Source organism: Lepisma saccharinum, chromosome 4 (assembly GCF_977018435.1).
Source record: "Lepisma saccharinum chromosome 4, izLepSacc3.1, whole genome shotgun sequence".
NCBI classification, from domain to species: domain Eukaryota; kingdom Metazoa; phylum Arthropoda; class Insecta; order Zygentoma; family Lepismatidae; genus Lepisma; species Lepisma saccharinum.
The window spans coordinates 35,922,203-35,949,881 of record NC_139232.1 but is presented as its reverse complement, the minus strand read 5'-3'; the positions used below and the strand labels follow the sequence as shown (position 1 = coordinate 35,949,881).

At 34.9% G+C, this 27,679-nt stretch overlaps 2 protein-coding genes across 5 annotated transcripts in view; one reads left to right on the top strand and one right to left on the bottom strand.

Annotated features, from left to right (window-relative positions):
* Positions 1-27,679, top strand: part of LOC145986417 (centromere protein S-like) — a 710,010-nt gene that overhangs the window by 63,330 nt on the left and 619,001 nt on the right. The window lies entirely within an intron of this gene.
* LOC145986415 (multidrug resistance protein homolog 49-like) overlaps positions 1-27,679 on the bottom strand; it is a 137,128-nt gene that overhangs the window by 37,122 nt on the left and 72,327 nt on the right. For all 4 annotated transcript variants that reach the window (XR_014441591.1, XM_083120402.1, XM_083120403.1 and 1 more), the window contains 4 exons: positions 20,720-20,866; positions 17,465-17,569; positions 14,704-14,865; positions 7,549-7,752 (listed from right to left, as the gene is read on the bottom strand). Coding sequence is in view for 3 of the 4 variants with exons in the window: in XM_083120402.1 (XP_082976528.1) it covers positions 7,549-7,752; positions 14,704-14,865; positions 17,465-17,569; positions 20,720-20,866 (618 nt within the window). In the remaining variant the exon portion in view is untranslated. The remainder of the gene's footprint in view (positions 1-7,548; positions 7,753-14,703; positions 14,866-17,464; positions 17,570-20,719; positions 20,867-27,679) is intronic.

The window sequence follows — 27,679 nt, the reverse complement described above, 5'->3', positions numbered from 1 at the left end:
GTATTCAATTTTGTCTTTGGCATTCCCTTGTTCATACTTGTTTTGCCAATAATCATACCAGCATTTTGCTTCATTCACAAAATTGTAATTCCTGAATTTCTGCAATAATTCTATTAAATTCACTGGCGGATAAAGTTTTCATATTTTGAGGATGTAGCTGGAGGAAATTGTAGCTTACATCACTTCTGTCTGAAAACCGTGTGCGTAATGATGAAATGAGTGAGTCCAAATATGGAATATAAATTGCTACCCGGTAATAAACGTCTGGCGATGTGGCTACATGGTTTGCTCTGTGTGACTGTCGAACTGCTTGTCGTGGAAGAGTTATCTCATCATTAACGCTAGCTGCTATTTCCTGTGTTTGTTGGAGGATGTTTTCAAACTGCTGTTCTGCTTCATGTCTGTGCTTAATGAAAACTTCCATAAGCTCCTTCAGATGATTCCAAACTCCATTGATATCAATGGACACACTGGAGAATATTTGTGATTGGTTCTAAAGCACCACTGTACATTGCTACAATTTTCAAAGTTACAATGAAAACAGGGGTTGTTGCAGCACAGAATAGATGGTGAGCCCTGTGTTTTGTTTTTGAATTTCCATTGTTACTAAGCTGCTCTAGTGCCTCAATATTTACAGTGAAGTTTTCTGCAAAGAGAAGAATGCTTTTTGTATTTTGACGACCATCTAGTATCCGATAGCATCGGAATGTTGGGGACCAGCTTATGTCTCAAAGTCCGTTCATGGAAAAAGTTAATTACTTCTTTTACAGTTCCGCATGTATTCCATATTTCACTGACATCATTGAGATCATTAATTATAAAATTAAGTCTATGCGAACCACAGTGGAAATATAAAGCATGAGGATATTTGTCCTGAATAATTTTCCTCACACCATTTATCCTCCCGAACATTACGGAACACCCATCAAATCCTAAAGTTACACACTTGGACATGTCAACACCTCCCTTGGATAGATAAGACAGAATGGTTCCTGCTACTGCTTCAGCATGTAGTTCGTCAAACAACATAAATCCAATAAATTCTTCATGTACTTTTAGCTCATTCTCATTCTCATCCACAAACCGAAGTCCAAGGGAAAGCTGCTCTGTGCCAGAAATGTCTGCTGTTTCATCGCCTAACACAGAAAAATTCAAGCAAATCATGTAAAACACAAGTGTTTGAAGAATTTCCTCGCATCGGTAGGTCATGTGTGACACAGATGATGATTGAAGATACAATTGGAGACAGTTCCTCTCTGTTTGATTTAATTTTATCAGCAACAGCCAAATAAATCTGTTCTATAATGGTGTCCTGCATACTGTTGATTGTTTCTGCAAAATTCTGGGAGCATTCTACAGCTTCCTTATGTCACTCAGATGCCATGTGATTTTTACACGCTTCGTGGATATCTTTAATTTTGCAAATGCCCTCACAATAAAGGCACCTTGAACTCCTCGATGGAGACTTGGTCTCAATGCAATACAGTGTTGACACAAGGCACCTCTCTCTTTTGCAGAGTACACAAGCCAAGAACTGTACTGTTCAAGCCACTTGAACAAAAACGGACGCTTTTGTCCCTCAGCCAAATCACTGCGAAAGTCGTATGAAGAACTTGGTGCCCATGGTTCAGCTATTAACTTCATTTTTTATCGCCGTCAGTTAATTCACTGTGAGAAGATATTATCAAATATCGCCCTACATCATACTTACAGTTTATGCTATCAACAGAAGATATTGCACTGTTTAGTAGTAATTCACTCCCTTCCGTTGAGGCCACACACTTGGACACTCTCCCCTCCACACACACTTTCCTTGACACAGCCGGCGTTAGCTGTTACATTTTCGCTCGAAGAACCCAATGAACCAACAATGTGTTTTGTTGACACTGTTCTTAGATGTTTGAAAAATTTCCTAATGTCCATTTCTATTGTCTTACAAAAATCACTGGCACTGCCTTCCAAAACGGCACCAAATCAAGGACAATTACATGCACTTGTCATGAACATGAACTACTCGGAAGTGACACGACAAAGGAAAGAACAAAAGTCAACTTTCACCCCGGTGCAAAATTTAGAACCAGGAAAAGCCAAACAACCCTTTTCGGGCCAGTCCAGTTGTCATGGAATGACGGGGAGGTGGGTGCATGATGAACCATACAGAGATTAGAAATCTTGCTGCCTTTAATTATTTGTATGGATAAAATATATTTGTAAACCAAATATGTTAATTAACAGATGTAGGCAGGAATATTTTAGTCAATCTACCTTTGCGTTCTATGAAAACATTTTATTTTCCTTCGAAAAATACCCTAAAATGAATATAGACTTAATTGTTGAACATTCTGCTTCACTTTTTCTTGTATGTACGCATTGCTTGCATTGTAGAATTATTGTGTAGTTTACGGTTATTACCAGCATAAGAAAACAGTTTTTCTTTGTGACGTTTCAGAACACACGCTTCTCCTGAAACGTCACAAAGAAAAACTGTTTTCTTATGCTTGTAATAACCGTAAACTACAGGAAAATAATTCTGCTTCACTTAGTTACAATTCATGTTAAATTATCTCTATAGACACACTAAGAAAAATCACTCAAAACTCGTGTTATTTTGCATATTCGCCGGAACATTTCTCATTTAATACGGTAATACATATAGACTGACTATTTTTGTAAGTTTGTCTGACAATGGGGATGAATGAAAAAAATATTTAATTGATGAAAAATATCTAGCACAAAATTTAATTTAAAACGCAAGTTTCTAAACAGCAAGTTGGTCAATTTCCAGGGGGGGAGGGCCCTGCCCCCCCCCTGCTGACGTCCATGCCTACTATGTTCCATTTTTTCCCCTATGGTTCTGGTATTTTCCAGGATGATAATGCAGCATGTCATTAGACATGCGTGATTCAGGATTGGTTTGAGGAACACTCAGTCCCTGCACTCAAGATTGCATTGGACTCAACATGGTTATGAATACCTGTGGAGTACTCCAGACGTCTTGTAGAATCCATGCCACGTAGGATATCTGCTGTCATAAAAGCAAAAGGTGACTCAACACACTACTAGGTCGGTGGTCATAATTCAATGGGCACACAGTGTATATAACATGATATAAGTAAGAGGTAGTCAAAAGAACAGCAGATTGTGGAAGATAATTGAAATATTCTATAGTACCAGTTTCCCTATGAAATGTTACTTAAATTTTCGTACTTTATGTTTTACATGTTGATTTTTTCCTCATAATAGATGAATAATTGTTTTTCTTGTATGTACGCATTGCTTGCATTATAGAATTATTTTCTTGTAGTTTACGGTTATTACAAGCATAAGAAAACAGTTTTTCTTTGTGACGTTTCAGGAGAACACACGCTCCTTTCATCAGACATTTATTTTGACTAAAGATACAGTTATAACAATGGTTAGTAATTTTTTTAAACAAAAAGAATCCCTTATATAATGGATGTTGTCAATGTTACATTGTTGTAATATAGCAACTTAACTGTGAAAAAAGCAGTCTGTTTTATTTTTATTTGAGATTTTTTAAAATTATGAATCCCAAATATCATCAGGTAATTCAAATTCATCATTGTTTTCACAAAGTCTCTTGATGTTTTCTGTTACATTAAATTTTAAAGATGGTGGCTTACTCCATTTGTGAAAAAGAAAACTCCATACTGGATCTATGTTACCATTTTCATTATTTAATTTATTCCAGTGTTCTTCTGCAATGAACGAAGCTTCCCAGACATTCAACTCTGTGTTTCCCGTTAATCTTTTTAAAACCCTTCTCTTTTTAATAAAATGTTTCTCTTCGATGATATGAGTTGACAAACCTGTTCTTGGGTTTAGATTTATAATGTCCAAATCGTGTTCGTGCCATCTTATTGCCATTTTCCTTGCTGTTTGTCCCACATAATCCTTTGAACATGAACAACTTATATTATATATTCCTGTGGTTTCCACATCTGGTAGAGAGTTTATCATTTTGAATTCATTAAATGTACATTCCAAACTTCTTGGTGATTTAAAAACAATTTTGAAATCAAAACTTTTAAAAAAAATTTTATGTGAGAATCCCTTGTGGAATGGAATGCACACAAATTTCTTTTCAACAGATTTTTCATCTTTGTCTGTATTTCTCTTTTCATTTAGTTTTCTTGCGACTTGTTTTTTGATTTGGTTTATTCTGTTAGTGTGAAAGCCATTTTCTTTTGCTATATTAAAAAGCCTTTCTTCTTCATTTTTGATATCCTCATTATTAGAACATAGTCTTTGTGCTCTCAGGAAAAAAAATAAAAATATGTTATCCATTGTTATACGCGAATGTTCTAAATTGGCATGGATGTATTTTTCACCCGCTAATTTTTTCTATGGACTGATGTTTGAATTGTTGAGTCAGTTGTCTTAATTTGCAGATCAAGGAAAGAAATTACATTGTTATTCATGGGTTCGCAAGTGAATTTTATGCGACGATGTGATTCATTTAGTAATTTAAATACGTCCATGATGGTGTTATCATTTTTAGCAATAATTAGCACATCATCTACATATCTGATGTAGAGTTTGATATCCGCACCTATCGCATTAACAATTGGAGATTCTATGTAATGAAGGAAAATGCTGGAGATGATTCCGGATACTGGTTTTCCCATTGATAGACCATTACTTTGCTGATAGATTTTGCCATCAAATATAAAGTAATTGTAATTTGCACATACAGTAAACCATCGAACCATTTCCCATGATTCTACTGGGTTAACCTTCATCTCAATAAGCCATCTGTGTAATGCATCTGTGGCACCTTCTACTGGGACACTAGGATATAAATTTTCAACATCAAAACTTGCAATACGATACTCATTATTCCAAACAATATTTTTTTAGTTTCTGTTTCACTTCATATGCATTTTTAACACTGAATGGTGTTTGTTGTTTAATTATAGCAAGTCTTTGAACTAAATATTTGGATAGTTTGTATGCAGGATGTGTGAAAGTTGCAATGATGGGTCGTATTGGAGTTCCCGGTTTGTGAGTTTTTGGTAGTCCAAAGGCAATCGGCAGGGTTGAATTTTTGACAATGAGTTTTTTCTTCATTTCTCTTGGTATCGTGATACTGCTTTCAATTACTTTCTTTACCTCATTTATTATTTTATTTATAGGGTTTCGAGAGGTTTCTGTGAAATTGTTTACTTTGAAACATAACTAACTAACTAACTAACTCTCTAGCCTTCTTAAACCCGAAGGTTCATGGCTGCAGCAACACAGGCCTTCCATCTTTCCCTATCTTGAGCAAGTTCTATATACTCTTTTCCATCCCTACCGATTTCCCTTAGGTCCATCTCAACGTTGTCTCTCCATCTTCGTCTTGGCCTTCCTACAGGTCTCTTACCATCAGGTTTCCCAACAAGAATCCTGTGAACTGCTCTTTCCTCTCCCATTCGTGCCACATGGCCTGCCCACATAAGTCTTCTTGATTTCATTATTCTTATAATATCTGGACATGAATACAAATTATGTAGTTCTTGAAACATTCTTCCCTTTTTTTTTTTATAGTCCTTAATTCGGATAAGGACAGGTTTATTTTCCTTGTCCGATTTTATTAAGAAAATGTTGTTTTCTTTCAACCAGATCTTGAAACCATGAACTTTTTTCCCCAACCTTATATGCTCTTTCTCTCGTTCTGTGTATTTTGGACCTCTGTTATTTCTTCTGTTGTATTCAAAACTTAACCGTTCATCAAGAGCATCATGTGTGAGACTTCGTAATTTTCTCTTTTCCTCCTCATCATCTAAGAAATTCAGTGCTTTTTCTATTGAAATCACAAAATCTTCCTTGTGTATATAAGCACTATCAACTGAAAATTTCATTCCGAATTGAAAAATTTGTATATACTCATCAGGTACCTCAATATCCGTAAGATTTATAAATAATCTGTTGTCAATGTTCTTAGTTTCTATTTCACCAGTGACATTAACTGCTTCTCTTCTTTCATTGTTGTTGTATATAACTTGTTCTTCTTGAATTAGCTGGTAGAATTTCATATCAAGTCTCCTTTCTGAAAGCTTGCTGTAGTGTTCTACAACTTGTTGTGTAGCTCTGTTTACTTTATCCCATATGAGTGGATGCAAAGAATTTGACAATGTGATGTGGAGATCATATGTCTTTCGAGAAAGGCTGTCCAATTCTGCGTACGAGTCCCTCATTAGTCGTCCTATCATTAACATTTGTAGCTTGCCTTTAAATTCACTGGTGTAGGTATTACGAGTTCTAACTTTCCACTTCAAAAAATTTGGCACTATATTGTTTAACTTGCATCTTCTCAAAAATCTGATTCTCTGAAGTGTTGTTTGAATCTTGATTTGATATTTCTGGAATGTACGTACCTCTCTCCCCGTAATAGATGAATAATAGTTTTTCTTGTATGTACGCATTGCTTGCATTATAAAATTATTTTCTTGTAGTTTATGGTTATTACAAGCATAAGAAAACAGTTTTTCTTTGTGACGTTTCAGGAGAACACACGCTCCTTTCATCAGACATTTATTTTCATTTTGACTAAAGATACAGTTATAACAATGGTTAGTAATTTTTTTAAACAAAAAGAATCCCTTATATAATGGATGTTGTCAATGTTACATTGTTGTAATATAGCAACTTAACTGTGAAAAAAGCAGTCTGTTTTATTTTTATTTGAGATTTTTTAAAATTATGAATCCCAAATATCATCAGGTAATTCAAATTCAAGAGTGGAACTCTTAGCACAGTTCCCTTGCAGTCTCCGGACAGCAATTTGTGTTTCTGGCATTTGAATGATTTTGTAAAAGGGCATCTGACTGTCACGTGGGAGACCCAGGTTCGATTCCTGGGGTGGGTGATCTAAGGTCTGTATTTTTCTAACCTTCTCCCCTCACAAAGTGTCTCTGGGGCTCCCCAGCCTCAAATCAATGGTTACTTGGTGGTAAAGGCAGCTGGAGCATGTTGCTGATCACATCCCCTCGAAAATGGCCGAGATCGAGAATGTGTGAGGCCCTACCCCCACATACCTTAAATGTGCCTTATGCATGGGGAATTTTACCCTTTTACCTTTACCTATAAAGTATGTGATTTTGACACTTTTACAACACGCACACACACAGCATTCAGTCTATTTTGTTATATTTGTTGCAAGTGAAAATATTGTATTTTATTTCTTCAGGCAATAATCTGCAAATCATAATATAATAATTATAATAATGAAAAGCGAAAGGCTACAATGTTTGAAAATATCAAAATACAATATTCACTTTTACTTGGAAAATAGTATCATTCAGTGTTGAAGCTTTGAAAATACTAGTACAAAGGTTTGTGTGCTGTATTACAAGATTGAATGTAGAAAAAAATAATATTTACAGCATGGAATAAAAGTGCATCTCAAAACGTGTTCATACCTTTATTCGGTGTGAATTAATATGACTCCATGATTTTTTTTTTTTTATCACACACAGATGTAAGAATTGAATGACTAACATCTCAACATGTTAAAAGTCAAAATATGTGTAGTTACATATTTACCTTTGTGGCATCTTCCAGTGCTTCCTTCTCATGAAGTCCTTGTGAATGAACAAGCCTTCCTTCAAAAAATGTGGCCATTATAATAAGTGGAACAAAAACTATTGTCACTAGTGCAATCTTCCATTCATAGTAGAGTGATAGTAAAATACCAAGAAGCATCGTTGCGAAACATTGGAGTGTGGCACCTATTCTTGTTCCTGTAGCCTGGAACAAAGCAGTGTATGTTGAAGTTTTTAAGGAATGACATTACTTTATGGTAAATACTAACATGGGGCTAATTGAAGTCTGGATTAAATAATGACCAATCCATTTCCAGGTGTACTGCATGGCATACAAAATGCCGACCACACCGTCAATTACTCCATATATATTTATTTATTTATTTATTATTTTTTATTTTTTATTTATTTTTATTTATTTGAGAAATCCTGAATACAGAGAGGATCCATTTTATATCAGGATATCAACAGCGAGAAAAATAGAAATTAACAAATGAGAAGCACGCACACATATGTAACAAGAATAATACAATAAAAATAATAAAAAAAATAAACAATAATAATAAAACAATAACAAGGGTATAACAAATATTAATTTCTCTTCAGCTGCTTGATGCACGCATTTCTGAAAGCCTGCTTAGATAGATGGAAGCCTGGAGGATCAATTAGTGTATTGTACCTTGTTTGTAGCCTATAGAGAAATGACCTTTGTTCTAGGGATAGCCTTGAGGCTTTTGTGTAAAAGAAGTTGTTGCATTTGCTGTTGGTACGTGGGATCCGGATGCGAAGATGTGGCAAGAGTTCGTTAGTGAAAAGTTGTCCATTCATGATTTTGAAAAGAAATGTTAGATCTGAAACTTGACGGTGAAGGGACGGATCGTGAATTTGAAGAGTGGATAGAATTTCATGTTTGGAAAAGTTTTCAAGGGCTGGACATCTATGTTTGACAATTCTGATAAAGAAATTTACCACTTTGTTTGTTCTCTTTATATTGCTATCACAGGCCATAGACCAAATACAGGAACCATATTCAAGAATAGGTACTACGCACGATGTAAAGTAGGTTTTGAGGGCAGAAACATGTGTGATATCTGTAAATCTGTAAATTAGCCCAAGGGTTTTCATGGCTCTCGAAGTTATGTAATCTATGTGGTGGCTGAAAGTGAGTTTGCTGTCGAAAATGACTCCAAGATCTTTGTGCTGTTGTACGAACGGGATGATTTTGTTGCATAATCTATAGGATGGTGCTGTAAAATTGGATTTGAGGGTAAACCTCATAAAAACAGATTTCTCGGGATTTATTTTTAGATTCCAGTCTTGGCACCAGCGTTCAATGTGTGTGAGATTGTCTTGCATGGAACAAGTGTCTTCAACTGAAGCGATGTTTCTAAATAACTTACAGTCATCAGCATACAATAAAATCGAGCATTCTGGAGAAATATATTCATGAATATCGTCCATGAAAAGAGTGAAACACAGGGGCCCTAGAGAACTTCCTTGAGGCACACCGGAAACTACAGGGAGCCATGACGAAGAGCAACCAGATATGATAACCTTTTGCATTCTATTGTGCAAGTAAGATGAGAGTAATTTAAGAAGAGGACCGTGAATGTTGAATCTGTTTGAAAGTTTATGGATGAGTTGTGTATGAGGGACAAAGTCAAAGGCTTTAGAAAAATCTAAGTGAACGACATCCATGTCTTGCTTGGCTCTCAGGCAGTTAACCGCGTTGGTGAGCAAACAAGCAAGGTTTGTGTCACATGAAGCATGAGGAAGAAAACCGTGTTGAGTGGGAGAGAGGAACGGAGTTGCATGCGCAAGGATACGATTGGAAATTATTTTTTCGGCTAGTAGTGCAAGTGCAGGAAGTAAGGAAATTGGACGATAAGAAGTAACGTGAGTTTTGTTTCCGTGTTTGAGTATAGGAACTATATTTGCTTGCTTCCATGCAAGAGGAAATACACCCTCGGAAAAACATTTGTTAAAGATTATGCTGATTGGTTTGGATAGAATATGGGCTAATCGTTGTAGAAATATGCCAGGGATATCATTAGGAGCGTTAGCTTTAGAACATGAAAGAGATTTTAATAATTCGTGGACTTCATTGCAGTTAGTTGAGATTTGAGAGAGTGTGTAAGGAGTGATGGGCTTGACTTCAGGCAGTGCGGTAGCAGTATTATTTGTAAAGTTGCTGTGAAAATACGAGTTAAAAAGTGATGTGCGCTTTGTAGCAGACTTACCGTTCCAGGAGACTTGAACGGGAATACGGTCGTGTTGTCGGCGTGAGTTAATTAGCGTCCAGAACATTTTGGGGTTTTTAGCAGCACTTTCCGTCACAGTTTGAATGTAATTATTATAGTCTCTTTGCATTAAGGTTTTGCTATGCTTTCTTAATTGAGTAAAAGTGTTCCGTGTATGAACGTTTGGGACTTGTTTCCACAGGATCCACGCATTCTTTTTGTTCTTTAGCGTAAGTTTCGTCTCTTCACTATACCACGATGGAAATCGGGATGTTTTTGTTTTCCTTAGGGGCACGTGATCTTTAATTATGGCTTGCACACAGTCCACGAGGAAATCCACTGCTTCTTCCGCTGGGAGGGGGTCCATCATTGTCCACGGTACAAGGCTGGTGACAAGAGAAAGCTGCTCCCAGTTGACTCTTTTCCAGTTGTAGACTGGTCTGGAGGAGGGGGAGGGCCTGGGGGCTTTTCCAGGGACTCGGATTTCGGCATGGACGGGGGTGTGGTCGGAGGCGATGAATTGCTCACCAGGCTTGGCCTTGACCTTTGTGAAGGAAGACAGCAACAGGTCGAGAGTTTCTGTGCGTCTTGTGGGGAAGTCTACAAACTGATGAAGTCCAATCGCTTTGATATAATGATCAAAAAACCACCTGTCATCATTGTCTGTGCATAGGCCAGAGTTCGACGATGACCATTTTATGTGAAGGTTGAAATCGCCCATAAGAATGATGTCAGTTTTCTTCATAGCATTCAGCACAGAATCTAATAATGCTGACAAGGTTGCAGTGCCAGATTTTGGGGGTCTATAAAAACAGCCGATTAAAAGTTTTTGTGAGCCTATATTTACCTGAGTCCATATTAATTCGCATGACGTTTCCAGATCCAGACGTCTGATGCAGGGCCACTTGTTGTTTAGCACAACAGGCGAATGCCCAATTACAGTGTTCTACATTTCTTGCTTTGAGTTTGTAAATTTACAGTTTGATAAGAAATATTATTGTGCACTAATGTAAATAAACATAAAACATGTCAACGCTAAGTTATATGTGTATACAACAGTTAAGAAAGTGAGTCATAATAATACATGTCAATTGAAGAGAGTGGAAAAAAAATATCTAACTATTTTGTACAAAAATAGTCTACATGCATCTCAAAATGTGTTCATACCTTTATTACAATGCACAACATATTTATCTTTGCACTCAGTATTTCAGATCTTTACCACCATGTACAAAAAGAATATATATAAGGATATGCTATAGCTCTTTTCAGTTCTTACGGCGGGCGCTCTAGAAGCTGGCAGGGGAAGTGGGGAGTGGGGAAGCGACCAATCCAGGGCGATAAGAAACGTAGCGGCCAGTAGAACGAGTTTCACATAATGCTTTTTCTGCCGCGTCGTGTCTCTCGGCGCCACTGCTGTTGTCTGGTTGGTCTGTTGCGTAATCCTCGCTCCCCACTTTCCTTGGCAGAATTAGGACCGGCCGCCGTAAGAACTGAAAAGAGCTATAATATAATATATTATAAATTACATAAAATATGGAAATAAAATAAACACAGTATAAATCAAGGATAGAAGTTATTTACCTTGAAGAAATACATTAATTATGTATGTAATAAAGGACCTGTAAATAATTGACACTAGAAAGTATGTACATATATGTAATTGAGTATAAACTACGAAAGAAATATGTACCAGGTGGTCCAAAAGTCCCGGAACGGTCACATATCGTGAGAAATACACATTGAATGGGAAAACGAAAAAATGTGTGTTTAATAACTGAAAGAAAGCTATTCAATGATATCACACTTGATTCCCCACCCCCACCCTCTGGTGGTGGGGTGGCGGGCAACTGTGAAATTTTAAATGGCCCCATTTTGTATTGTAGAATCGGAAGGAGGACTTTATTCAGAATCCAACGAGCTATCAACCATCCTCCTAGCTCAATTAGGAACGGAAATATGGCGATTTTAAATTCTCGTAGAGAAAAAGTGAAAATTTCATAAAACCCCCAAAAATTTCAATGGGATGCTCTGCCCCTAATTGAGCTAGAGTGAAAGTGATTGCAGATTCAGAATCTGCATGTCAAGACCTTTTAATAGAGTATATGGAAGCCAGGTCAAGACCTTTTAGTCGAGTATATGGAAGCTCTTTTTTTTTTTTTTTTTTTTTTTTTTTCTCTCTTCGAGAATTTAAAATCGCCATATCTCCGTCCCTAATTGAGCTAGGAGGTTGGTTGATAGCTCGTTGGACTCTGAATGAAGTCCTCTTTCTGATTCTACAATACAAAATGGAGGTTTCCATTTAAAATTTCACAGTTGCAGAGTGGGGTGAGGAATCAAGTGTGATATCATTGAATAGCTTTTTTGCACTTATTAAACACGTATCTTTTCATTTTCCAATTTCATGTGTATTTCTCATATGTGACCGTTTTGGGACTTTTGGACCACCCGGTATATATATATTTACAAAAATTGTGTGTATGTTTACATTGTTGACATTTATTCTTCCATTCCTTTTTGGAATGTCCTAATAGGCATATGAAATATATCTAATTTTTGTCCCCTTTTGGAACCTGTTGTACAGTTCACACATTCTCCTGATACGTGATTTATTTATTCGATCTTCTGGTACTACAGTAAAAGAGGCCCCCTTTGGATCGTGTCTTGGTAGGAACACATATGTGTATTTGTATTTGTTCTAGAAGATGTTGCACTTTATTATTATTGTTCATGATTTTGTATAAGAAAAGAGCAATTGCATCTTCCTTCTTTTGCTGAGAGAAGGCAGGTTGTGGTGTTTACAGAAATAAGTGTATGATTCATATTGGGGATATATGCCTGTTTCTTTATAAGTGACGTACCTTACGAATTTAGACTAGCATTTCTATTTTATGTGTGTACTTTTTGTCCTGAGGAGACCATATTTCTGCTGCATATTCTACTTTGCTTCGGACTAAAGCGTTAAATATTATTTTCATTATTTCTTTGTTCATAAACTCTTTACTCATTCTAATTGCATACCCTAGGTTCCTGTGTGCCTTATTTACGACCCTTTCAACATGTGTTTCAAGTGTAAGTTTTGAATCAAATGTAACTCCTAGATCTCTCATCTCGTTAACCCTTTTAATTTTTGTGTTATTTATTTTGTAATTGAATTCAATTTGCTTTCTGTTGCGCGAGTATGTCATCGTGCAGCATTTTTCTATGTACAGATTAAGATCATTTATTCTGCACCATTTTGTTACTGTATTGATTTCATTTTGTAACGATTTGCAGTCATCAATATTACAAATGGTCCTACCGAATTTTAAGTCATCCACGTTTAAGAGTCTGAATGAGTCACACAGGTACTTTCTGAATGAGTCACACAGGTACTTTGGTAAGTCATTGATTAGAATTAAAAACAACAGAGGTCCGAGATTCGAACCCGGGGGGGACTCCTAAGAAAACTACGAACTCTTCTGTTAAAATTCCTTTATAAGATATGTTCTGCTTATGGTCTTTTAGATAAGAAGCAAAGAAATTTAGTGCTGGTTTGGAGAGGTCGTAACACGAGAGTTTACTCAACAAAATATTGTGGTTTCTCTATCGAAGGCCTTGGATATATCTGTATAGATGACATGACATCTATCTGCTTTCTTTCTTCTAGATTAGTTGCAAGGAAATGACTTAGGAGGGATAGGTTCGTAACAGTGGATCTACCCGGGACAAAACCGTTTTGGTTTGTAGATATTACTGGGGATGTGTGTAACAACAATCTTTGATAAATAAGATATTCGAAAACTTTTGTGGGCGCAGAAAATAAAACCAATGGTTGTTTTCCATTTCGTGGGAAATACAGACGTAGCTAGGAAAACATTAAATATTTTCATTAAGGGTAGGGCTAATAAACTTGCACAACCTTTTAACATGTAGGGCAGAATGCCGTCAGGGCCACAGGATTTCTTTGGTTTTAACTTTTTTATTGCCTTTTCAACATCTTCAATACTGACTGTGTTTAGTATTCATGCTTCACCTTCCATGGTCTTCGACTAAATTGCAGTTGTAATTCGCGGGCGTGCTCTTATAGGTGGAAAGAAAATGCTGAACAAAGGCGTTCACAATTGCCTCGTCATCGTCTAGTGTAGTATCATTTTATTTTTCCTTCCTTTATTTTGGACGAAGGACTAGAAGTATCTAAAATCGAGTTTTATATAATTTTCTGTTTCTGATATGTAATTCCTGTAAGCTTTTTCAATTTGCCTTTTGGTTATTTTGCGGAGAGTTTCAAACTGTACACGATGAAAGTTGATATTACCAATTCTGCGTTTCCATTTCTTATGGTGGTAGGATTTGCTTTTAATGTTTTTAATTATGCCACTGGTGAACCAACTAGGATAGCCTGATGTTATAGATTTGTTTCTGGTGATTATATAGGGTGATTATAAATTATTTTAAAAATTCAGCAACATCTGTTCTGAGCTTGTCGCATTCCTGGTGCAGCATGTCTCCATCCATTTTGGTAAATGCATACTTTATACAGACCTGCAGTACTGGCAGAGCAGCTGATTGTAGCGGCATCAACACTGAATCTGTCACATATAACCTCCCCCCTCCCCAACAAGAAAGTCACTCACATGAGGTGAAGTCAGTAGAGCATGGTGGCCAAGAAATAACTTTTCGGTCATAAACTACCTTACTCCTAGTCACGGTCGGAAAACTCTGACATGCTCTAGTGCAAACATGGCACTGCCAGACTCTTCAGATGAAACATATTCATTCTTCACAGTGGTCAGTGCAGAAAATTGGACATAACTGCACAGAAATTTTACTTGGCATACAAAAAGCAAGAGCAATTTGCTTATGAAAAATGTATGTTTTTAGAGGTGTTTATTTTTGGCCAAATAAGTAAAAATCCTGATAATTGAGAAGCTTACCCCTTGCACACTAGCAGCATCACCAGAAAGCCTGGCACACAGTGCTCCTGTGCTATTCTTCTCATCATCAAACCAACCAATTTCCTGTTTAAGCATGGTTCTAAATGTTATTGTTCTTAGTCTCATGGTCAGTTTTACTCCTGCAATGTTGAACATGTATGTCTGAAAGAGGAAAGAAACATGAGCATGTTATCATTTTAATGTTTTGTCTTGTAAAAGGTATCTACATGCAAGGTTTTAAAAAATAAATAAATAAGTGTCTGAAGACACCAGTCTAATGCTGCAAAAGTTAAATATAAGAAATGTTTAAGATGGCTAAGGATGGAATAGAATATAATTAAGGCAGAGAGATAGTACAACATGTCCATCCATTTCAAATGTCTTAAACAGAGCACATAAAGCATATAAATTAAACATATGAGATTTTACAATATTGTCATAAAACCTGTGAAATTCATGAAAACAGGATAATAACAAAATAAAAATATGAAACTAAATTTTTGATTTTTCAAAGATAGTAGCAGGTAGTAATTGACCCTGACTAATGTCAGTGATGAAGTGTGAAAAAGAAGAAAAGCTAATGAAGAGGTTGAATCTTTAATCAAATATATATATATAAATATCAAAGAAGGTAAAAGGAAACACTCACCGATGATGCTACGAAGTTATCGAAAATTTTGAATTTTTCTACTGTCAGGTGAGTGTTTCCTTTTACCTTCTTTGATTTTTACTTAACCTTTTTGGCCATCCTTGCTTTTATCCATATATATATACCGTGCGTCCATTTCGATCTGCAGCCGAGAGATCGGGAGAAGCGTGGTGGGCGGCGCTTACGGAGATGCCGACATTTGCAGCCTAAAATGCCCGCTTATTTTTATGGACATATGCAGACATTTATATAAATATTGCAAAACGAGCACTAACCTGTGTTATAAGAGTATGGTTTTAATTTTAGTAGCTTAGTGACTGTATGTGCCGATGATTTTGACACGCCCACCTCTTGTGAAACACGGCGTAGAGGTTTGTTTGGAGAACGTTCTAACGCTGCACCAATATCGTCGAGTTTTGCTTCGGTTAGAATCCGTCGTTTTTGCTTAGGTGTTTTAAAATTTAACGATACAGTTTCTCGTAATTTAAGGACAAGATGTCTAACCGTATCTCTGTGTGAAGTTGAAACACATGGGAATTTCTGTACAAATTACCTACACACGTCTCGACACGAGTTTGTTTTCACGTACGTGTCATACATAAAAAATCTTTGTTCTAACGTGAATCTTGCAGCTGGCATACCAATCGTCTCACTGACACATCACACATACACACTACAATAACACAAACAAGTAACTGCAAGTAACCAAGAATAACACTCTTGCGCACAGTACGAAATTAACACGCTCTTGGTTTACATTGCTCGCCACTATATTTACAACTCTGTCTTCATCTAGTCGCGAAGGAACAAAAAACTTGAGCTAGGATATTTCGGATTGCAAGGAAGCTCACGAAAACCATTCACTTTTATCGGTTTCGTCTGCAGTGTAATCCTGATACAGTGTTGCACATTCGAAACCTCCAAACGATTCCCATGGCCACAAAACTCTTTCAATGATATAAACTTAAACAGGACGTTACTGGTCAAAACTATGATTAAAATGCTTTATTATCTGTGGCTCTTAACATCGTTTCTATAGCGTATTTATTTGTGTATATAAGAGCAGAACTTGGATGAATTACAGAAGAACTTTTGCGTGTTATAACACAGGTTAGTGCTCGTTTTGCAATATTTATATAAATGTCTGCATATGTCTATAAAAATAAGCGGGCATTACAGGCCGCAAATGTCGGCATCTCCGTCAGCGCCGCCTGCCACGCTTCTCCCGATCTCTCGGCTGCAGATCGAAATGGACGCACGGTATATATATAAGAAAAACTTGTTAGAGAGACTGAACCATGAATTGCATTTAATCAGATATGTTGAAAGAATGTTGAAAATAGAACAATAGCAAAAGTAACCACCTGAAAAACCTTTCTCCAGAAGACCTAAAGGAAGGCTAAAAACTAAGTGGGAAGATTGTGCACTCAAAGAACTGAGAAGATGAAAGTAAAGAAATGGAGAAAAATGCCCAACATAGAATAGAGTGACTGAAAAACATTGAGCCGGCTGAGACTCATTATGGGTGTAGTGCCAATGAAGTTGTTCTTGTGCATTAAGAGATCTTAGACTGAAAATTATACTGTGCCACTAATTGTAGGCAATTTTCAACTGAATACATAAAATGTTGATGTGAAGCCTGTTATTTTACATAAATAAAACTGCAAGTGTAATACTGAAAGTAATGACATTTACATAGGGTAACCATACATCCAGTTTTGACCGGGACAGTCCCATTTCAGAGGGGTGTTCCGGTCGTCCCATCCATATTATTAAAAAGCCACTAATTGTCCTGTTTTATAAAATATAGAAATTATCTTGAAAACCAAGTCTAAATTTGAGAGACATTTCATGTTAAAAAAAGGTGCATTGTTTTGTATGTGTTCCGGAATTTGTAGAGCAGTGAATAAGCATGCAGTTAATTCGATATACATTTTCAACCACTGAACAAATTTCTATGCACAGTAAACAAAATGACACCATTGAATGAAAGATATGGTTACAAAACATGCAAGTAACTACAAACTATCAAACATCAAGTATCAAAATGTGTTTTAAACATGCCAACCCTGATATACAGTCATCATATAGATCACCATGGATTTTACATACCTGTAGAAAGGTTGCTGTTCCAGCAGTGATTCCAATAAATAAGAATACAATAGAATAATTATCTGTCTCTGACCTTACATCTTCAGGTTTTTCCAATGAAAGAACCTATAAAAATGAGAAGTCTTTAAATAATGTGAAGAGTTTTTCTTTTTCTTTTTCGTTAATCTGTTTATTAATCTATGTAAATCATCTTCACTACCTTGCTGATGTTATAGTGTACATTACTATTGATAATAATTAGGGCTGACCCGATACCATTTTGAACTGATAGTATATTAAAAAATAGCCCATTGCACAACAACCAGTAAGGGCCAGGACCAGCAGTCGGTAGGTAGGTCCTAGCCCCACTCCCACCTGCCAAGTTACAGGATGATGTGTAGTCAGTACAACGAACCCTGGTTGTTGTTCTAGGTTTCCGTGACTGGGATACACTACTCATTCGTAGCTTCCTAAATTCCTCACAATGATGGGTGGCCACCGGTACCATACACAGGCCAAAATCTCAGGAGAAAAGTTGTTACACTTTCCCCAGGAGACTCGAACCTGAGTGTGTCCCGTAACTGGAGCCCAAAGCATGACGCATGGCCATGGTCCAGGACCTTTGAATTGATACCGATGCCAATGCTGATACTCTTACTGATTTCCATCAACATGATGCTTGATAATTGTAACAATTCAAAGTTATTCAGAATACTTATAAATTTCAATATGTTAGTTTTTCATTGGAACTATACCATATCATTGTACAAGAGTTTTGCTTTAAAATGTTCATAATTTCAAGGACAATCATTTAAATCCATTTCTTTCCAAAATATTGTTGCAAAAATTAAGGAACTAATGCATTTGGGCACATTTTCCTGGAGAGTGTTGCACAACATTTTTACGGACCCCATGATATTTCCAGAATCTATGAAAAGTATTGGCTGGTATCGGCAATATTCCAACTTTTACTTTCCGATACCATTACCACTATTATTTACTCAGCTCTATGATGTGGGATGTAGAATTGTCACATTGAGAGAATATTCTACAAGATATGATCTCTTGAAACGCTTGAGCACCACAGCAAGCAATCTGCTGTCCTTCAAGTGACATCACTTTGATTGTGGAGTGATCATAACTCAATTTAGGCCTCCCCGATGATGAAGTGGTAGCGTCGTCGCCTTGTAATCAAGGGGTCCCAGGTGATACCCGGTGGAGGCACATAGTGGTTCAGATCCCACTTTAAACTGTAGGTCCAGTCCCGATTAGACTTACTGTGCATAAAGCAGACTTAAAACCCCAACTCAACTCAACATAACTCAATCAAAAACACTTTGTTTCTAGAGAAAAGTAAGGTTTAGGTGTGAAGCACCCATGAACATAGCTAGTCAACACTGACTGATTGGACATGAATTTTTGTGAAAAATATGAGGTAATGAAAGAACTGCATGTTTAGGTCAAACACATATTTGAGGGATAAGAGTTGACAATGATAGAGAGTAGGAGTGTTCTGCACCACCCAGCTTACAGCCCTTATTTGTCATTTAGCTTCAGTTTGTTGGTGCTCTTAGAGAAGACTCTAAAGATGCAAAGATTACACGCAGATAGTGAAGTGGATTTTGCAGTATGCAAATTATTGAAGGAGCTGCCGATGCTATCCAAATGGTTCCTCATATGATGAAGCACATGTAGAATACTTGAACTATTCCTGAAGAAACCTACTGCATTAATTTCTCTGTAAACTATGTTATTTCTATGACCATCATATTTCACTACTTACATAAATAAATGTACACTATCTACCAAAAAGTAATTGGGCACGTGTACAAAATGGTTGTCTGGTGGTGCGAACCCTGTTAGAACCTCGTGGAGACACCTCTTGCTGCTATAACAGCAGCCACTCTGTCAGGCATGCTCTCGACTAGTTTGTGGAGGACGTCCATTGGAATGTGTCGCCATTCCTCTTGCAAGATCTCACTCAGTTGGACAATGGAATTTGGCCGCATCTCCCGAGACCTCACCTGCCAGTCCAATGCCTCCCAAAGGTGTTCTATGGGATTGAGATGAGGACTCTGTGCAAGCCAGACCAATCGGTGAACATTGTTGTCGGCATACCACTGCATAGTAGCCTCCGAAACATGCCACCTAACATTGTCATCTTGGAAGTAACAGGGGTCCATTCCGTAAAACCACCACAAGGTTGGGACCATTTCATTGTCTAGTATTGTAGAGTATGCCTGTGAGTTCATTGTGCCACGAACAACCACCAGTGGTCCCACTAAATGATACTAAATGATTCAAATTAGATACTAAATTAACCACCATCATAGGTGCCCAATTACTTTTTGGTAGATAGTGTATAAGTCATCTCCAATTGGTTTCATGTGATTACTGCTTAGAGAAACAAATGTATGAAATGTGCATGGTAGGAGCATTTTTTAATTTTTATTTTATTTTATGTTTACACTTTTTAATATTATATTCTATCTCTACCTTTACCATTTGGGTAAATGTTGGAACACAGATACAATATTTCTGTTTTTTGCTATACTGAAATAAAGCACTTAATTTTGGTGTCCACTGCCACTATTCACTTGAATGAATGAATGAAGCATATAACACATGTACCCAAGTGGTAATTGCCTGAAAATATATGTTGTATCCCCAGATAAGTAAGTACTTTATTCAAGTATATTAACTTACTACCACATTTATCAATCCCTGAACATAATTATCATATCAAGAAATTAAATACAGGATATTCTACTGCCTTCTCCATTAGCGTACGGAATTGAGAGCTTGTTTACTTGAGGGAATAACGCTCGAACAGGGAAAACAAGCGGATGGGTTTGATGTACCTACATTTAATCATGAGATGATCTTATAGTGTAATTAAATAGGTTTTTATAGAATAGTTTTACGTTTTTACATTTTTGGCAAGGTTTGTTTGAAGTTCACTTTATTCTGAGGATTTATGATTGAAAGTGGGATCTAGACCACTGAAAATGTTCTTTCTCTGGAAATCGAATCCAGAAGAAAGCACTTACTCACCAGGCATTGACATAAAGACATAATATTTATTCAAACATCTCCTCAAGCCTTGTGCTTACTTGCCCAGCCCTAGATGCCCAGAACAAATATAAAACAGTCAATACAAAGTGAATCAATCATGGCTTTGTAAAACAAGTAAGAATATATTAAATTTAGCTCTATTTTTAAAAATCAGTGTACATACATGCGGTTGTTATAGGATGAATATGGTTTAGAACTTACCCCATATATCTCGCCAAACACAACAGCAAATAAAGGTGTGCTGAAACCTACAACAGCTGAACCTATACATCCAATTAAAATACAATACCATTCCTTTGTATTCATTGACATAATTCTGTTGAAGGAAACATTGTATTCTTCTTCATCCTGTAGCAATTAAAAAATATATTTTAAGATGATTCTGTGTTATAAAATGTACAATTACAGTCATCAGATTACAGTGTTATTATCAGGGCCCAGGTAATTATGTAATTACATGCTTTTTTTCTGTTAACATTTTCAGATCAAATCAGTCAAATGTTTATTTATTTATTTATTATTATAAATGGCGGAGTTAAGGCCATGCTGAACCTTTTCTTCCACTCAACCATACACACAAAGTTATACTTTAGTACATTAAACACAAAGTGCATATATTCGTACATTTCATGCCATATACAGTCTGAAATGTGCATTTTAATGATCATATATTTAATAATTTTACTCAGTAAGTACATGTATTTACATATTTCCTGGCATTTTCATATTTAATACACATTTAAAATATTTGTTTGAATATACTTGGGCCTGTACCCAATATTTTTTTGAGGGGGGGGGGCAAGCCCAAAACAGGGTGATGATTATACACACACACACACAGTGAAATATATGTCAATTATTAAGTAATTAATATCATCATAATTAATAGCATAAACATATATAAACAAATTAATTTGCTTAATTTATAAACTAAGCAAATTAATTCCTTTAACAACTGGTTCAAAATGTCAAGGAATTAGAAGATAGGTGAAATGTTTTTAATGAGTGTTAGATTTTATTTAATTAACTAACTAACTAACTAACTCCCTAGCCTTCTTAAACCCGAAGGTTCATGGCTGCAGCAACACAGGCCTTCCATCTTTCCCTATCTTGAGCAAGTTCCATATACTCTTTTCCATCCCTACCGATTTCCCTTAGGTCCATCTCAACGTTGTCCCTCCATCTTCGTCTTGGCCTTCCTATAGGTCTCTTACCATCAGGTTTCCCAACAAGAATCCTGTAAACTCCTCTTTCCTCTCCCATTCGTGCCACATGGCCTGCCCACCTAAGTCTTCTTGATTTAATTATTCTAATAATATCTGGACATGAATACAAATTATGTAGTTCTAAATTATGTAACCTTCTCCACTCACCTGTCTCCTCATCCCGTTTAGGTCCAAAGATTTTCCTAAGGATCTTATTTTCAAATACTCTCAATTTATGTTCCTCTTTCAATGTAAGGGACCAAGTTTCACATCCATATAATACTACAGGCAAAATTACTGTTTTGTATATTTTAACTTTTAGTTTCTTAGATATTAAACGAGAAGACAAAAGTTTATGAAGAGAGAAGTAACATGCATTTCCTGAATTAAGCCTACTTTTTATTTCCTGTTTAATATAATTTCCATTTGTTAATATTACTCCTAAGTATTTGAATTTGGAAACTGGTTCAAACGAGTTGTTATCAATAATTAGATTTTGATTATTACCTAACACTTGGTTTCGGCCTGTAAGCATATATTTAGTTTTCTCTTTGTTAACTTCCAAACCTATCTCTTTAGCAGTTTTGAAAAATATTTTAGCATTATTCTTAATTGTATTCATATCATCCCCAGTAAGTCTACATAATCTGCATATGCTAACAACTGAGATTTTATTTAATTATTGCTCTTTATTAATAATGATAATTAAAGTTTCATACTTTTATTGTGTTATGTTTCTATAATGGTGTAAATAAATTAATGGTCTCTCGAAAGGAAATATTTGCTTATCCGTGTTGTTGCTAGAGATTTCAGCACCCAGAACGAAAATAGATTTTCACACCTCCTGCACCGAATTTGCACTCCCCTACCTAGATGTAGCCAGCATACTTAGACATTGAAGAAATTTTATGTACCTACTCTTTTCCGTTGAATCTGATTAAATGAAAACTTAGCATTCAAGAGCACATTTCCTAATAAAAGGGCAGCAGTCACTTCGGTTGTGCATCCCACATTATTTTCATTCAAGCAGTGTGTGTTATTGTTCAAATCTGCAAGCTCGATTCCAAATTAAAGATAACTAACTAGGTGGAGGGACAAAAAATGATAGACTTTAAGAAGACATTTGTTTCCTATCCAATTAACTTGTAAGTGCTAATTTCTATTCCTGATGAAGGAAGGTGAGAAATAACGGGTCGGTCTAATTTCTGTGTTCCATTGCCCTAAGGTGACAACGACAACCTCCTTCGCAGTTATAGTTCCATTCCTTACTAGGGCAATTTGATATAATTTTAAAATCTTATCTATGGGTGTAGAAGTACGTTTTTACCCCATGCTGTTATCAGCCCGAGAGAGAGAACAAGAGATGTATGCAACATTCACACACAGACAGACATCATTCTTTGTTCTTTCTTTTTTGTATGTTTTGTATGTTTTTATGATATTCATCTTAGTAAAGTATGAAGTCAAAACTAATCTTACCCTCGGAAAATTTTAATGGACAGAAAATTTTAATAGAACAAGATCTTTTGGGGGGAAGGTGGGAGATCCCCCTTCCGCCATGGGAATTCGTACCCTGAATGTGACCACCAATGTTATGGAATGATCCTTATAATGAAGACCATGTCTGAATGTGAATTAACCAAAAAATAACAGGGAGTAAAAATGGTGAACTGTCCCGACCAAATTGGAACATTTAGTAGCTTTGCATAAATGGTTATGAAACTAAAATTACTAAATATTGTAGACCGCAGACTTCTGGAGTCTCTCTCTCTTTCCAGAAACAACCTATTCTTTTATGAAAGAAGAAAATTGAAATTCTTGCAAAATTTTAAAAATCATCCATGTTATATTTGTAATCTCTTATAGGTTCGCATTAAAATATTTCATGGCTCGAGGGGGGGGGGGGTCATGCCCCTTGGGTACGGGCCTGACTCACGGTCGTTTTCACTTCTTCTAAACGCTTACTGCCCAGGAAGGTCTTCAGATGGCCGAAGAGGTGGTAGTAGCTAGGCACAAGCGGTGTTTGTGAATACCATTTGAAATTATATGTGCGCGTGGGAATGAGTGCACGTGCAGGCTCTTGGCATTTTTTGAGCAGCATCATGGCAACTATGTTTTGGTACAGGCAAGGCAGGGTGTTTTGTTAGTGGACTTTTTGCCGCAAGGAACAACAATTAACTGAGCTTCCATGAGTAACTGGCTATCATCACAGACGGCAGAGTTCTATCAGGAGGCTATCCAAAAACCCGTAGTTCGTTACGATAAATGTTTAAACCGGCAAGGAAATTGTGTAGAAAAATAGAGAAGTGTATGCAAATTCAGAAAATAGATGTTTTTTGAAAAAAACATTTACTAACTTTGTTTTCATTGCAAAACGGACCTTACTGAATAAATAAACCTCGTATATTTCTTACTTTTTGAGAGGTTTCAGTAAAAATGGATTTTGATACACACACTCCACAATCAATCAATCAATCTATCTATCTATCTATCTATCTATCTATCTATCTATCTATCTATCTATCTATCTATCTATCTATCTATCTATCTATCTATCTATCTATCTATCTATCTATCTATCTATCTATCTATCTATCTATCTATCTATCTATCTATCTATCTATCTATCTATCTATCTATCTATCTATCTATCTATCTATCTATCTATCTATCTATCTATCTATCTATCTATCTATCTATCTATCTATCTATCTATCTATCTATCTATCTATCTATCTATCTATCTATCTATCTATCTATCTATCTATCTATCTATCTATCTATCTATCTATCTATCTATCTATCTATCTATCTATCTATCTATCTATCTATCTATCTATCTATCTATCTATCTATCTATCTATCTATCTATCTATCTATCTATCTATCTATCTATCTATCTATCTATCTATCTATCTATCTATCTATCTATCTATCTATCTATCTATCTATCTATCTATCTATCTATCTATCTATCTATCTATCTATCTATCTATCTATCTATCTATCTATCTATCTATCTATCTATCTATCTATCTATCTATCTATCTATCTATCTATCTATCTATCTATCTATCTATCTATCTATCTATCTATCTATCTATCTATCTATCTATCTATCTATCTATCTATCTATCTATCTATCTATCTATCTATCTATCTATCTATCTATCTATCTATCTATCTATCTATCTATCTATCTATCTATCTATCTATCTATCTATCTATCTATCTATCTATCTATCTATCTATCTATCTATCTATCTATCTATCTATCTATCTATCTATCTATCTATCTATCTATCTATCTATCTATCTATCTATCTATCTATCTATCTATCTATCTATCTATCTATCTATCTATCTATCTATCTATCTATCTATCTATCTATCTATCTATCTATCTATCTATCTATCTATCTATCTATCTATCTATCTATCTATCTATCTATCTATCTATCTATCTATCTATCTATCTATCTATCTATCTATCTATCTATCTATCTATCTATCTATCTATCTATCTATCTATCTATCTATCTATCTATCTATCTATCTATCTATCTATCTATCTATCTATCTATCTATCTATCTATCTATCTATCTATCTATCTATCTATCTATCTATCTATCTATCTATCTATCTATCTATCTATCTATCTATCTATCTATCTATCTATCTATCTATCTATCTATCTATCTATCTATCTATCTATCTATCTATCTATCTATCTATCTATCTATCTATCTATCTATCTATCTATCTATCTATCTATCTATCTATCTATCTATCTATCTATCTATCTATCTATCTATCTATCTATCTATCTATCTATCTATCTATCTATCTATCTATCTATCTATCTATCTATCTATCTATCTATCTATCTATCTATCTATCTATCTATCTATCTATCTATCTATCTATCTATCTATCTATCTATCTATCTATCTATCTATCTATCTATCTATCTATCTATCTATCTATCTATCTATCTATCTATCTATCTATCTATCTATCTATCTATCTATCTATCTATCTATCTATCTATCTATCTATCTATCTATCTATCTATCTATCTATCTATCTATCTATCTATCTATCTATCTATCTATCTATCTATCTATCTATCTATCTATCTATCTATCTATCTATCTATCTATCTATCTATCTATCTATCTATCTATCTATCTATCTATCTATCTATCTATCTATCTATCTATCTATCTATCTATCTATCTATCTATCTATCTATCTATCTATCTATCTATCTATCTATCTATCTATCTATCTATCTATCTATCTATCTATCTATCTATCTATCTATCTATCTATCTATCTATCTATCTATCTATCTATCTATCTATCTATCTATCTATCTATCTATCTATCTATCTATCTATCTATCTATCTATCTATCTATCTATCTATCTATCTATCTATCTATCTATCTATCTATCTATCTATCTATCTATCTATCTATCTATCTATCTATCTATCTATCTATCTATCTATCTATCTATCTATCTATCTATCTATCTATCTATCTATCTATCTATCTATCTATCTATCTATCTATCTATCTATCTATCTATCTATCTATCTATCTATCTATCTATCTATCTATCTATCTATCTATCTATCTATCTATCTATCTATCTATCTATCTATCTATCTATCTATCTATCTATCTATCTATCTATCTATCTATCTATCTATCTATCTATCTATCTATCTATCTATCTATCTATCTATCTATCTATCTATCTATCTATCTATCTATCTATCTATCTATCTATCTATCTATCTATCTATCTATCTATCTATCTATCTATCTATCTATCTATCTATCTATCTATCTATCTATCTATCTATCTATCTATCTATCTATCTATCTATCTATCTATCTATCTATCTATCTATCTATCTATCTATCTATCTATCTATCTATCTATCTATCTATCTATCTATCTATCTATCTATCTATCTATCTATCTATCTATCTATCTATCTATCTATCTATCTATCTATCTATCTATCTATCTATCTATCTATCTATCTATCTATCTATCTATCTATCTATCTATCTATCTATCTATCTATCTATCTATCTATCTATCTATCTATCTATCTATCTATCTATCTATCTATCTATCTATCTATCTATCTATCTATCTATCTATCTATCTATCTATCTATCTATCTATCTATCTATCTATCTATCTATCTATCTATCTATCTATCTATCTATCTATCTATCTATCTATCTATCTATCTATCTATCTATCTATCTATCTATCTATCTATCTATCTATCTATCTATCTATCTATCTATCTATCTATCTATCTATCTATCTATCTATCTATCTATCTATCTATCTATCTATCTATCTATCTATCTATCTATCTATCTATCTATCTATCTATCTATCTATCTATCTATCTATCTATCTATCTATCTATCTATCTATCTATCTATCTATCTATCTATCTATCTATCTATCTATCTATCTATCTATCTATCTATCTATCTATCTATCTATCTATCTATCTATCTATCTATCTATCTATCTATCTATCTATCTATCTATCTATCTATCTATCTATCTATCTATCTATCTATCTATCTATCTATCTATCTATCTATCTATCTATCTATCTATCTATCTATCTATCTATCTATCTATCTATCTATCTATCTATCTATCTATCTATCTATCTATCTATCTATCTATCTATCTATCTATCTATCTATCTATCTATCTATCTATCTATCTATCTATCTATCTATCTATCTATCTATCTATCTATCTATCTATCTATCTATCTATCTATCTATCTATCTATCTATCTATCTATCTATCTATCTATCTATCTATCTATCTATCTATCTATCTATCTATCTATCTATCTATCTATCTATCTATCTATCTATCTATCTATCTATCTATCTAT